The sequence below is a fragment of the Zosterops lateralis genome (assembly GCF_965231275.1).
Source record: "Zosterops lateralis genome assembly, chromosome: 5".
In the NCBI taxonomy this organism is placed as follows: Eukaryota; Metazoa; Chordata; class Aves; order Passeriformes; family Zosteropidae; genus Zosterops; species Zosterops lateralis.
In genome coordinates, this window is record NC_139766.1 from 46104263 (window position 1) to 46116851 (window position 12589).

Here is a 12589-nt window from a genome sequence, read left to right on the forward strand (position 1 = left end):
TGAGGCAGCCCCCCTCATAGCACTGCTGCTCTTTAGCAGTTGGATCTGGGCTGCATCTCTTTGGGGATAGAATAACCCCATGAGGCTGTCTTGCCAAGAAGCTGCTATCTTGGAATCTCAAGCATAGGCCAGAAATGGGGCATAAATGGGGAACTTGGGGCTCCAAAGCACACTCTTGCCCCCAGTGGGACAGGGCCTGGTTTGCTCCAGGCATCCCAGAGCAAGGGCAAGGCACAGCCAGGTTGGAAGTTGCAGGATGCTACCTCCAGCAAGGACAGTGATGTTGCTGAGACTGCCACATGCCAGCAGGGAGCTGTTTCCCTTCACCTTTGTTCCACAGACCATGGGCTGCCAAGCTCCAGCTGGACCAAGGAGAGCCTCACCACCACCCACTCTGTCAAGAAACTTGCCACAACTCAGAGGCATGAAAGCTCCTGTGCACACAAGGGCTGCGGCAGCACTGGATTCGCTGGTGCTCTGGGGATTTTCCACTTCACTCTGGGGATTGTTCCCTCCAAGCACTTTGGTAGGCTGTGGCAGCCCAAGTTGACAGGGCTCAGTGGTGGTTTCTGGGAGGGTGCCCACTCCTAGTGATACCTAACCATCACTAGCTAAAAATCCACTGTGTGCCCACCCTCCCTCCTGATGACCATGAAGGTGTTCTTGGACACTGCCTAGAATTCAGGGGGTTCAGGCCTCACCCTCGTTTTCCCTGCAGACAATGACTCAACCTCCATTTCTCACAATTTATTGCAGAAGGAAAAGTGAATTAGTGCAAGAATCTTCATCTGGATCTACCCTCCCCACTGGGAGAGCAAGGAAAAGCACAGTCCTCCTGGGAAGGGAGATGAGCCTCTTACACTTCCATCTGGAAGTGGAGGTCAGAGCCTGCCATGTGCTCCTGGTAATGCTGGTCAAAGCGCTCATTCTGGGCCACAGTGAAGTGGTTCTTCCAGTCTCCAGAGATCCCTGGGGGCAAGAAAGTAACTGAGTAAAACCTCACACACATGAAATATTTGTAGCCACAGATGAGGGCTGAAATATAATCCAGGGACATCCCTCCCGAATCCTCCACCACCAGCCGAACCCCACCTTTCCGGAGGAAGGGGGAGAGGCTATGATCCATGAATGTGGGGAGCATGGTCTCATAGTTGGCAGCAGGGTTCTTCTTCATCTCCTGGAAGGAGGTATGGTGCAGGATCCTCTCCAGTGTTCCCTCTGCCAACTCCTTGCCCAGGAACTGCAAGATTTTCTGCACCTCCCGCCGTGGGTCCTGCAGGGTGACTGACATGAGGAGGCTGCCAAAAAAGCTTGAGGGCAGCCAGAGCTCCTTCCCCTCCATTTCACCCTCACCTTCTTCATGTCCTCATAGAAGAGGTAGAGTATCTTCTTTTCCTGCTTCTTTTCCCACCATCCACAGACATGGTCGTACCAGGACCCATAAGGCACTGTGGAATATGGTCAAGGGATTAAGCAAAAAGGTGGGTAGTGGGGGATGTCCTTCCCACCAGCATTTCTCCCATAGGACATCCTGTGGCTCAGCCCACACCTTTGCCAGCCATGAAGTTCTCCAAGAATTCAGCCTTTGTGCCAGGATCAGGGTGCACCTTGGCCATCTGGTGGAAGTAGTAGTAGGAGATGGCAACATCCTTGGGGTTGCGGGCCATGTAGATGATCTGGAGAGAGCCAAGGATGTGTTTGGGAGGTACAGAGTGGTGCCTCCTCCCCACCAACCCAAATGGGGAGAGACAGGGGGCACCTGTCATGTTACCTTGCAGTCCTTCTCCCAGAAGGAGGTCGGGAGGAGCTGGACCGGGAGATGGGTCTTTACCAGTCGTGGAGATAGGGTGCTCTCCAGCTGCTCAACACCTGTGGCACAGGGGACATAGAGGTGTGAGCCCCTGCACCCTCACCCCCACGCTGGTTCCCTCTCCACCCAAGCCAGGCAGCCAGGCTGGGGAAGCTCACCACTCGGACCCTTGGAGACCTTCATTTCCAGGAAAGGCACGCGGTTGTAGATGGCATCCCGTCGGCACTTCTCCACATTGCCATCCTGGTAGATCATGTCCATGATTTCGCTCAGCCATGTTGTGCCTGCAGCACAAGGACAACATTGGAAAGGCTGGTGTCACCCCATCCCCCCTGCATCCTTCTCCAGGACTACTCACCCGATTTGGGGTAGGTGGAGATGAGCAGGTCATCTGGACGAGCTTGGAAAGCCTTCACCTGTGGCCAGCCCTCGATGAAGCTCTTGAAGAGGGGGATGCCATGGAGGGTTCCCAACTCCTCCCTGACTGCATCTTCCTGCTCCATGGCTGACAGTGGGTCCACACAGCACTGGCTGTCTTCCCTGCTGGCAGCCACCACAACCTTGGGACTGGCTGGTTCCTGTGCCAGGACTGTGCCTGAAACAGTACTGGATCCTGTGGCAGGACTTGCCCAGGGCAGTGCCCCATCAGGCAAAGTCCAGCCCAGATCACATGTGGCAGAGGTATGGCCAATGCCACAGGACCATGCCTTGATCCCTGGTAGGATACTGCCCTAACATAGATACTGGCCATGCACTAAGCCCAAGCCATGAGGGGTTGAGAATGAAGCCCAGCATCATCTCTTCTCCCACCTATCTGCACTTCTCCCCCAGCTACAGCCCCTTTAATGAGTGCCAGGGGGTTGTGGAGCTGCAGGGACAGCTCTGCCACCCAGGGCCCCCATTGCAGCCATACCTCTCAGGATTCTGTGTGCTCTGGTGCCCAGGAGCCCTGGCACCTCCACCTTCTTACCACACCCAAGCTGTAATAGTTAATGAGAGCCAGCTCAGCTAAACTACAGAGCACAGAGGATGTGAAGGAGGTTCAAAGTGCCAGCATCTGGGCCCTGGGATGGTTTTGGAGTGGGCTCTGCCCCTCTCTCCCCACTTGCTTCACGAGCACTATGTTGTCCCGCAGTGTCCCTGCTTGTCCTGAGGACCAGACTGGCTGAGGGTGCTGCAAGCAGGGGGTGTCTCTCCCCTGGGTGCTGTTCCTTTGATGCCTTTTGTAGGAAAGGACTGAAAAAGCAGACCTGCTCCATCCTGGATTATTTAATCCAGCAGGTTATGCAGTACAGGAACCCACCATGATGGAGCAGGTGCTGCTCTTGATCCAGGAGGAGATCAAGGAGAAGCAGAAGCCAAGTGGTGCCTGGCCCAGGCTAGGGTCTCTGAGAAAGGAAGCACCAGTGAAGGAAATAGCATCTGGACCATTTGCAGAAATACAATCTCACAACTCTGACTTTCTGTAACCAATGAAGGAGCTGGAAGACAGTAAATGGGTCTGTTGCCCTGACAAAAACCCACATGTAACATTCTCATCTGATGAAGAGGAAATAACATTATGACCTTTACTTAAACTTGAAATACCCATGATGGACAGAGTCAGCAAACTGCTATCATAATGGTGCTATATATGACAACCAAGATGTCAAAGTTCCAGGAAAAGTCTAGCAGACTTACATAGGATGGAAACATACAAGGCGATCCCCATGACAGAGAACCAGAAAAAGATGATTCTTTATCTCCTTCTAACTCCCCCAGAATCTACTAGACCTCAGGGTGGAGAGGAAAATCACACACAAATAACTATCCCATTTGATCCAGTTCAGGTGGCTGATTTGCAAGATAATTTTGGCCATAAACCAGGTGATATTGAAATCCAGAAACTGGAATCCTATCAGTGCATACACAATAATGGCCCATACATTCAGACTCCAGTTGATTCTCATCAACAATTAATTGCTAACAATTTAAACACTCCAGGATAACATCTCTTTGGCTTTTGGTTGTATTCAAGCCAGTTGTGGGTGCAGTACGTGACAGCTCCTATCACATGGGAAGGTGAAGACGGTGCTCCCTTCCCCTTAAGGGTGGGATGCCACAGTGGGGTCCAATGCTCCCCCACCTCCAGCACAGTTAGATCCCCTGGCACAGCCAGAGACCCATCATGGCTGAAGCCCAGTGCCCAGCACCCCTCCTCAGGTGCTCCAGCTTTACTGGTGCAGTTACAAGGGAAAGCACTTTGGGGTCTGGCCCCGTGACAGCCCCTCTGCATGGCCTGGCAGTGCCCAGCCTGTGGGCACGCTGGTGGAAGAGCTGTGCATGCCATCTCCTGGATCCCTGGATTTCCCAGCACCCACAAAATGCTAAGGTAGGACCCTGCTCCCACTGCACCCCACAGAACTGGGTAGGTGGGTGCCAGCTCCTGCCATCTCCCACGGTCCCCTGGGTTTCCACACAGGTCCCCTGGCCCCAAGCAGCATCATCTAGGGACAACCACCCTGCCGTGCAAGGCACACAGCTACATCCTGCCCCACTGCCTAGTTATTTAATCCCCCACAGAGACCCCAACGCCCCATGGCTGGATTCACATCCTTGGTTGCCCCGTGTACCCTGCCAAGGTCCCATCCCAGAGCCACGTCTCCCCTGCCAGGGACCGGCCCGCCCCAGAGTGCCCAGCTGGGGTAACCACACCCTAAGGTCCCTCTTTTAGCCTCCATTCATGGCCACGTGCAGTCTCCACTTGCTGTCACGTCACGTGGAGTGGTGCAGGAATGCAGTGCAGGAGAACAGTGCAGGAACTTGGCACTGTCCCAGCTCCAGGTGGATTTATGGGGATGGCTATTAGCTGTCCTATGATGGTGTTGGGGGATAAATGGATTAAAACCCTGCTCTTAGCTGGCTCGTTGGTCTTTATTCCTGAACTATGTTTTTCATCTGTCCCACTGGGGTGTGGCGACCATCTCGGATCCCTCCCTTGTCTCTCATCTCCCAAAAATATCTGGGGGTGGTAGGCAGGAATACCATCTGTAGCTCAGCGGGATGCTTTGATACCCAGCTCTCGGTCCATTGCCTGGAGGAAACGTTCATTGAGAAAAAGCATCTGCCCGTGGGGCAGGAGACGGTCCAGGAGGGCATCAGCAGCATCGGGACGGAGCAGGACATCGGCACCGGGACCAAGGAGGCGCAGGGAGAGGAGCAGGCGGGGAGCCAGGCGCCGCAGGGTGATCTCAGCCAACGACAGATTCTCTTGGGGTTCACAAACCAAGGCGAAGGCGAGGGCCAGCACTGATAACCACACTACTGTCACCCGCTCAGGGAATGGGTCTCCAGGGGGCAACTGGAAAAGACCCCCTGGAGCATCTTGGAGTGACACTGGCTCATCGGGTAGCTGGGGAAGTTGTGGGGAGGACGGGCGCCCCAAGGATGACTGAAGCAGTTGACACTGGGAGGCCACTTGCCTGGAAGAGAAAAGGGGGACCCGTATGTTAAGGACCCCCACCTCATCCAGGGACAGTGACCCCTCTGTTGGGGGAACAGGGTCCCAGGGGTCCTGTCGAGCCCAGCATCCCTAGAAAGGGTGGGTCCCGTGAATGGGCGGGGGGGATGCTCCTGGGGTTCTCAGTGAGCCCTCCCCTGAAAAGGCGGCTATAGCAGGCTCCCCTCAGGAATGGAAGGTGTCCCACAGTCAAGGGGCGTCCCAGCCTTGGGGGTCAGGCAAAACCCTCCGATCAAACAGAGGGCGTATGACGGCTGTGGGGATCCCAGGGAGAGGGATGAGGTGTCACAGGTCCAGAGGCCTCAGGAGATGGAGGGCACACGGTGCCGGGTGTCCCCCCGCGCCCACCATCTGCAGGAAGGGCATTCCCGCGGAGGCCGATGTCCCGGGTGTACCTGGCCACCACCAGCAGCTGCTCCTTGCGGCGGAGGCGCTGCCGGGAGCCCCCGGGGGCGGTCCCGGGGGGGGTCCCGAAGGTGCGCGCGTACAGCAGGCGGCAGGGGGCGTGTCCGGCGGGCCCGCCCGGCGCCAGCAGCACGAAGGCCCGGACCATGGCCGCGCACAGCCCCCGCCACAGGGCCCCGCCGCGCCGGAAGCGCCGCCCTGCCTCGGAAGGAGCGGCTCCCGCGGTGGGCGGGCGGGGCCGCCTGAGCTGCAGGCGATTGGCTGAGGCTCGGGAGTGGCGAGAGTTGATTGGCGGGTACAGGCCGGTGGGCGGGGAAAGACCGCATCGCTCGGCCTAGGCGGAGGCGCTTTCCCCGCGGAGGGACCTCGGCAACCTCTCCGCGGCTTTCTCTGCCTCTGCTCCCTGTTCCCCTCCCCGGGCTGTTTCCGTGGGCACCGGGAGCTGCCGGCAGCGGGGCAGGGCTCTGGGCCCCCGCCGTGCTTCCTGCCTGGGGTGCGGGTCAGCCGCTGCCCCCGCGGGGCCTCGCTGCTGCCGCTCCCCGCGCAGGCCCAGCCCTCAGTGAGCCGGTGCTTGGCCTGGGTGAGCTGAGCTCTCAGTGAGCCAGTGCTTGGCCTGGGTGAGCTCTCAGTGTCCTGGGTGAGCTCTCAGTGAGCCGGTGCTAGTCCTGGGTGAGCTCTCAGCCCTCACTCCTGCCGCTCTCCCTTTTCCCACACATCCCCCTCACCCTCATTGTGCATGCACAGCTCAGGAGCTGGATTTTTTCTCTCTCCCGAAGGACTTAACAGAGTGTGTAAAAAACTCCCAACCCTCCCCAGCTCACAGAGCCCGAGCCCTGGCTCCGGGGTTGGGTGAAGGCCCTCCTGTCCCACAACGTAAACCACAGCCGGCTTAGAGCAGGGCAAATTGCTTGGAATAAGACGGGAGGGGGCCCTTGATGTGGCCATGCTGGTACTTGTACACTAGGAATGCAGCACGGGGCCTGTGGCTCAAAGTGGCAGCACAGCAGTTTTGGGATCTAAATGCGGGAGGGAGTGTGTGTCCCTGAGCATGAGGTGGACACTGAGGTGGCTGGGAGAGGACATGGGGGTAAATGTGGCTTGAGATAGCTCAAGGGGACATGGCCAGGGCCAGAAAGGTGCTTGTCTTGAGTGGGGCATATGGAGGAGTGTGCAGCTGCCACCAGGAACATTGGGGGGGCCCATGGCCAGAGGGACCATGGAGAGGGACATGTCTGGGTGGAGACATGAGACTCTTCCATGAGACCTTTCCATGGAAAACTTGTTTTCTGCTTCAGGTGACTTCAGTGGCAAAGCTGGTTTTTCACCAATTCTTTATGGCTGTGATTGGTTATTCATGGATTGAAGGTGAGGGTGGGAGGGTCTTTCTGCCATGTTCAGGGCATGTTTGGGGATGGGATATCCCAGCTATGGTGTCCATATTCAAACTACAGTGTCCATATTCCAGCTACAGTGTCCATCCCAGGCATGGAAGGAATAAGACGAATGTGTCTTTACAAACAGACCGTGTGAACTGTAGATAGGGCCAGGAACTTATAGATAGGGAAGTAACAGAAGAAACTGTTAGTTCTGGAAAATGTTACTAATCAACATGGACTGTTGCTTAGCCAAGGCCGTGTTAAATTCCTGAACCTAGAGAAAAAGAACAAAGACTTCATAGAATTATGAATAGCTTTATTTTTTTTTTCTTTCTTTTATATAACAAAAAGGGGTGGATATTAGCAGGGACATGGAGTAAGCAATTCGGAAATATGTACCTTATGAGTACCTCAGCAAGGGGGAAGAGGAAGAGAGTGATGATCCTAAGTTCCTCTATCCAGGAACTTAGGATAAAAACGGGGGCTGTCTCCCCCAACAATCTGAGAGACCCGATGGGAAATTCCCATGCCTCTCCCTTTATTCCAATAAAGTCACACGACTCCTCTGTCTCCTTTTTGGACATAAAACCTCTGACATCGTGGATTCATTTTCCTCACAGTGTCCCTCCCGGAGCTGTCTCTCTGGTGGTGCCCCCAGGAGTGGATGTCCAGCCTTATCCCCCTGCAGCCTTAGAGCTGCTCCTCCCTGCTGCGGCCAGGGGGGCCCGGGCTGCGGGGTCGCGGCGGGGCCGCCAGGGGGCGCAGCTGATTTGTTTCTGCCCCCACTTTGTCTCAGGTTCAGGTCATGTTTTAGCCTCCAAATTGGTTTCACCTTCCCCGACTTAATTTCGGTTCCAGCTTATTTGCAGCTCCATTTAGTTTCTATGTCCGGTTGGTGTGTGGCTCCAGTTCATTTCTACTCTAGCTCGTCACTGCTTGTGTTTTTTTCAAAAGATCTTGGCTTTTGACAGAGCCAAAAATCAGCACTATCATAACTTAAATATGAACTGACATAATTGTACATTGCTTAAAGATGGACTAACCTTCTTGGACCTTCAACCTCCACAGGTGCCCCCATACCGATTCCCACTGACAGGAAAAATCCACAAACACCAGAAGTTTATGTCCATAAAGTAAACAGAGGAATCCTGCAACTTTATTCGAATAAAGGGAGAGAGTTCACCGGAGCACAAGCCCGTAAGGTTTTCTCTTTAGAGCTTTCGGAGGGCGCAGCCTCCTTTTACCCTAAACTCCCAGCTGCAAGTTGCCCTCTTCCTTTCCCCGTTGGCTGAGGTAATAGGAAGGTACAGCCTTCCCGAACCACCTACCACATATTCCCCCCCTTGTACCTACTATTTTACCCCAAAGTTCAGAAGTTCAGCCTTGTGCAGACACACTTATCTGTTTCAAGAGCAACGCTACTCGGTCACTGCAACAAACCTGCTGCCCAAAGTTAGAACAGACATTAAGACCCATTTCGAAGATGTTAACACCAATACTGTCACCAATTAAATTGTTTGTAAGAACATTAGCTTTCCTCTCATCACCTTGATGAATAACTGAAGTTCCAAACAAGGTGAAGAACAAAGTGGTTGAGCAATGGAAACAATAACCACAGGAATGTGGAAGAAAATTGATGGCTTAAGTTCTTGAAGGGGGAAAACACAGAAAGATAACACCGTTCTTATCCAGGATGTGTAATGATGAACTAAAAAATCCCCAGTTTTGACTGGTTCTGTTGTGAGAACTTGCCCTAGTGATGAACTTTTGCTCTTATAATAATAAAAACCACACCTCAGCTCAGGCACCTCCCCCTACAATAAGACGGCCACTCATTGAGCATGGGCTATGATTTATTTGAACACAACGGCTTTAATTTGAAGTAGAGAAAAGATGAGCCAGTAACAACTTAAGCCAAGTAGTGACTTAAGTAAGACTTAATAGCTGCAGATTGTGCCTTGGGGCGCTGGCTCTGGGGTTTACCACCCAGCACCTCTTTCTGTGCAAAACAGTAAATCAAATTAAATGTCTGTTTAGAGAAATGTCCTTTTTTACAGTGACTGAGTTTGGTTGAGTATCTGATCCTGTGTGCTAACCTATAGAAGCTCTCACCCTTTTCACCACACTGTTAATTCCCTCAGTGATTTTGATATAGGAAGATGATCCAAGAAATGTTTGCAGGCTGATCTAGCAGGGAAGATACACTTTCGCTGAAAGCAGAGCCCTACGGCCTCAGACTGTTCAGTGGCTGCTGCTGTGCAAAATTGTTTTTCCTTCTTGCCATTGCCATCCACTCATACCTGCTACAAGATAACTGCTGCCCCTTCCAACAATGTCAGGGACCTATAGTGCAAGTCAGTTCAGCTATAGGTAATTTCAAGGTAGTTTATGTTGTGGTGGTTGTGTTGAACCAATCTTCATTGGTTTTGTTCTTTCAAGCATTATATGCGAGCCTTACACAGAATCCAGTACATAAAGGGGCTACAAGACAGCTGAAGAGGGGCTTTGGACAAGGGCGTGGAGTGATAGGGCAAGGGGGAATGGCTTCAGACTGACAGAAGACAGGTATAGATTATATATCAGGAAGAAATTCTTCCCTGTGATGGTGTTGAGGCACTGGAACATTCACTGGAAGGGTTCAAGACCAAGCTGGGTGGTGCTTTGAGCAACCTGGTGTAGTGGCCCTGTCGCGGCAGCGGGGTTGGAACTATATGATGTTTGAGGTGCCTTCCAACCCAAGCCATTCTATAAGTCTAAGATACAAACAGGTCTGGTTCAGTCTTTTGGGGGCTGTGCTTGTGCAGTTGTGTTTTCCTTCTGTTATACTCAAACTAGAAGTTTTCCTTCCGTCTGAAATTAAAAAAAAAAACAAACAACAAACCCAGTAGGCTGAAGCAAAATTAAACAGAAAGAGAGGAATTAATCACTCCCCTATTCAGAACAGGATGATGATTAAAAAAAGCCCCAAACGATCAAGGACAAAACAAACAAACAAACAGCCAAACCCCAAAGCACAGAAGGATATTTTGGTGCTAACCTTGCTGGTGCAGCTGCTAACATAAATGTTTTCTGACACAAGTGCATGTTATGAACTAATGTGTAACAGTTAACCCATGAAGGCTTGTGTACTCAGAGCAAGTCTGGGGAGGTGATTACTTCTGGCTGCGCTGATTTCAGGTGGGTTTTGCAATTCTGCTTTGTTTCACTTCTGAAAAAAAAATCAGAAATGGCTTCATAAAGTCTGGCAGAGAGCTGAGGGCATTGGAATGGCTGGAACTGGAGAAATCCAGAAAAACCTGAGCCTCCTAGTGCTGCAAGGCTTAGTTTGGGAAGTGAAAGGATATTCAATTGCATTCTCACAGTTCAGCCTTTTGATCAGGGAAAAGAATTCCCAAAGGTGTCTCTGAAGCCACTTCTTACTAAACAAATAATCAGCTCAAAGGAGAAGCTCTTTACTCAAAATAATATAGTTCCACCATTTACTTAACAAAGTATCTGCCTTTTAAGGGAAAAACTACTTTATGACAATAGAAATCCTCTTAGGTCATCAGCCTGTACCCTGAAGCAGCCTTTCTTGTGTTCTCTTTCCTCCTCACTGTTGGGTTTCTTGGGTTATTTTTATTTTACAGTTACTGTCACATTTACAGTGGAGATGTGTGCAGTAGGCTGAATCAGCTGCCTCCCTGAAAATGAGCACATTTACACTCTCCTGTTTGATTTCTTGGTGAAAACCATATCTATGACTTTCTGTGTCTATTGTTTTTTTGGAGAAACTTTCCCTCTGCTTGGAGCATTGATGGTGAGAACCAGGACTGGTATGGCCAGGTGGGAGTGTCTTGTGAGTCTGTGGTGTCCAAAGTGTCACCTGCTGCACACGTGAGCAGGAGCTCGTGCCAGTTCTTGTCACAGCTATGGCACTTCCATGTGTATTCATAGACTTGTTTCCCCTGTTCATGGTAGATGATTTACAGGAGCACAGAGCAGAGGCTGCTCTCCAGTAGGACATTTGAATGCTGTGTGACTTTGCATTTTGAAGGATCATTTAGCCTTTGAATTTTGTTTACCTCTATGGCTTTCAGGTTGAGTATCTTACATATGAGTGGCAGAGCCCCAAAGCCCTGGTTTGGCATCCCACATCCCCTTAGTTTTTGCTATTTTTGGCGACTCCCATCTCTATTCCTCCACAAAACCAGCTCCCACCTACCACTCCCATGAAAAAAATGCAAACAGTAGAAAGTTTAACAGGACCTCTACCATAATTTTCCTGAAAGTTACCTGCTTGGAGGTCCCTCTGCCATTATTGCAATCTTTGGCTTCACTAATATTAAGCTGTAAATATACTACTTGCAGCTGGAACAGCCTCTATAAAACCACTTCCAGCCAGGTGTCAGTAACATGGCTTTGATTCAGACTTTGGGAATAGTATATGACTGATTACAAGGATTTCCAGCTCCTAGATCTTTAATGAAGTGACTGCTGTAACAGAAATATCACAAACCTCCCGAGATGCTTATGTCATTTCCCTGTGTTAAAATAGCTGGTGCTTTAAAGGCACCTTTGGGATACAGCATTATAAATCTCCTCTTACAATCAAGGTTACAAGGAGATCCAACTGTGCAAAACTGCATCAGTACTGTGAAACTTGTTTGCTGAGTTCCTTTCCATCTTGCCAACACACTGTGTCCCCAGGCATGGAAGGAGGGACCTGTTTGCCATCAGGCACATGGCAGAGCACATCATGTCCTCCTATGTAAATGCCATAGCAAAGCCATTCCCACTCCTGAGAAGCCAGGGCAGCATGAACATGCTGCTGCATGCATTCTCCTGATGGATTCTCATGTGTCATGTCCCAGGAAGCTCTTCCCTCTCTATAGCTGCCACCTCCATGGCTCAAGGACAGCTGAAGGCCCTTTGGCTGCTGAGCTGAAAAGAATCAGGGGAGTATTCAGAAAGCATTGCTCAAGTTAAATCACCTCCCCTAAAAACATTTTTTTAAATCAAGGAAGTAATTTGTTTAAACAAAATCCTTACTGATTTGGAGCAGTTTCATGTTTCCTTCTAGAATGAAGTTAACATTTTTAATAGGGAAAGTATTACATACTTTACATATAGAGAAATAAAATAGAAATGAGAACACTTAACACCAACTCCTGGTCACTGCACCCTCCCCAGCACTCTTGCTCCTGGCCTCTGCTGTAGACAATGGATTCCTGGGACCATGATCTGCTCTGTTGTTGCCTTGAGGAGCAATATGTCTCCCGGCCTACAGCTCCTCCCCCTGCTGCAAGATCCTTTCAAGCTCCTCCTGCTGAAAGTGCATGGGGACTTCTCTGCCGTGGGGCTCCAGCCAGCTCTGTCTCTGGCAATTTTAAGGCAAGCCATATTTAGAAGCAGGGGGATGCTTGGGACAGGCTGCTTGCTCCCAGCATGGGTGCAAGACAGAGGAAGGTGGACCAACGCAGTAGATACTGTTCTGACAGTATGATTTTATGAAGGCTG

The 12589-nt window shown here is 51.4% G+C and overlaps 2 protein-coding genes across 2 annotated transcripts; both read right to left on the reverse strand.

Annotated features, from left to right (window-relative positions):
• Nucleotides 1-739: 739 nt before the first annotated feature.
• On the reverse strand, nt 740-3228 carry LOC310909802 (sulfotransferase 1 family member D1-like). The gene is made up of 7 exons (XM_083862002.1): nt 2169-3228; nt 1969-2094; nt 1772-1869; nt 1550-1676; nt 1354-1448; nt 1093-1273; nt 740-969 (listed from the first exon to the last, which is right to left on the reverse strand). Exons 1-7 carry the CDS (start codon nt 2311-2313, stop codon nt 857-859), a joined length of 885 nt encoding a protein of 294 aa, XP_083718128.1. The 5' UTR covers nt 2314-3228; the 3' UTR covers nt 740-856.
• Nucleotides 3229-3353: 125 nt separating this feature from the next.
• On the reverse strand, nt 3354-5862 carry AP5S1 (adaptor related protein complex 5 subunit sigma 1; the record flags this gene model as incomplete). Its single annotated transcript, XM_083862003.1, has 2 exons — nt 3354-5271; nt 5705-5862. 2 exons carry the CDS (start codon nt 5860-5862, stop codon nt 4845-4847), a joined length of 585 nt encoding a protein of 194 aa, XP_083718129.1. The 3' UTR covers nt 3354-4844.
• Between the last annotated feature and the right edge of the window lie 6727 nt (nt 5863-12589).

What these genes read in the sequence shown, in the direction of transcription:
- LOC310909802 (XM_083862002.1), bottom strand. Translation starts at nt 2,313, where the DNA reads ATGGAGCAGGAAGATGCAGTCAGGGAGGAGTTGGGAACCCTCCATGGC. An exon ending in TCTGGGAGAAGGACTGCAAG is followed by an intron (nt 1,677 to 1,771) that starts GTAACATGACAG and finishes GGCTCTCTCCAG; the next exon opens with ATCATCTACATGGCCCGCAA. An exon ending in CTCCCCCTTCCTCCGGAAAG is followed by an intron (nt 970 to 1,092) that starts GTGGGGTTCGGC and finishes TCTTGCCCCCAG; the next exon opens with GGATCTCTGGAGACTGGAAG.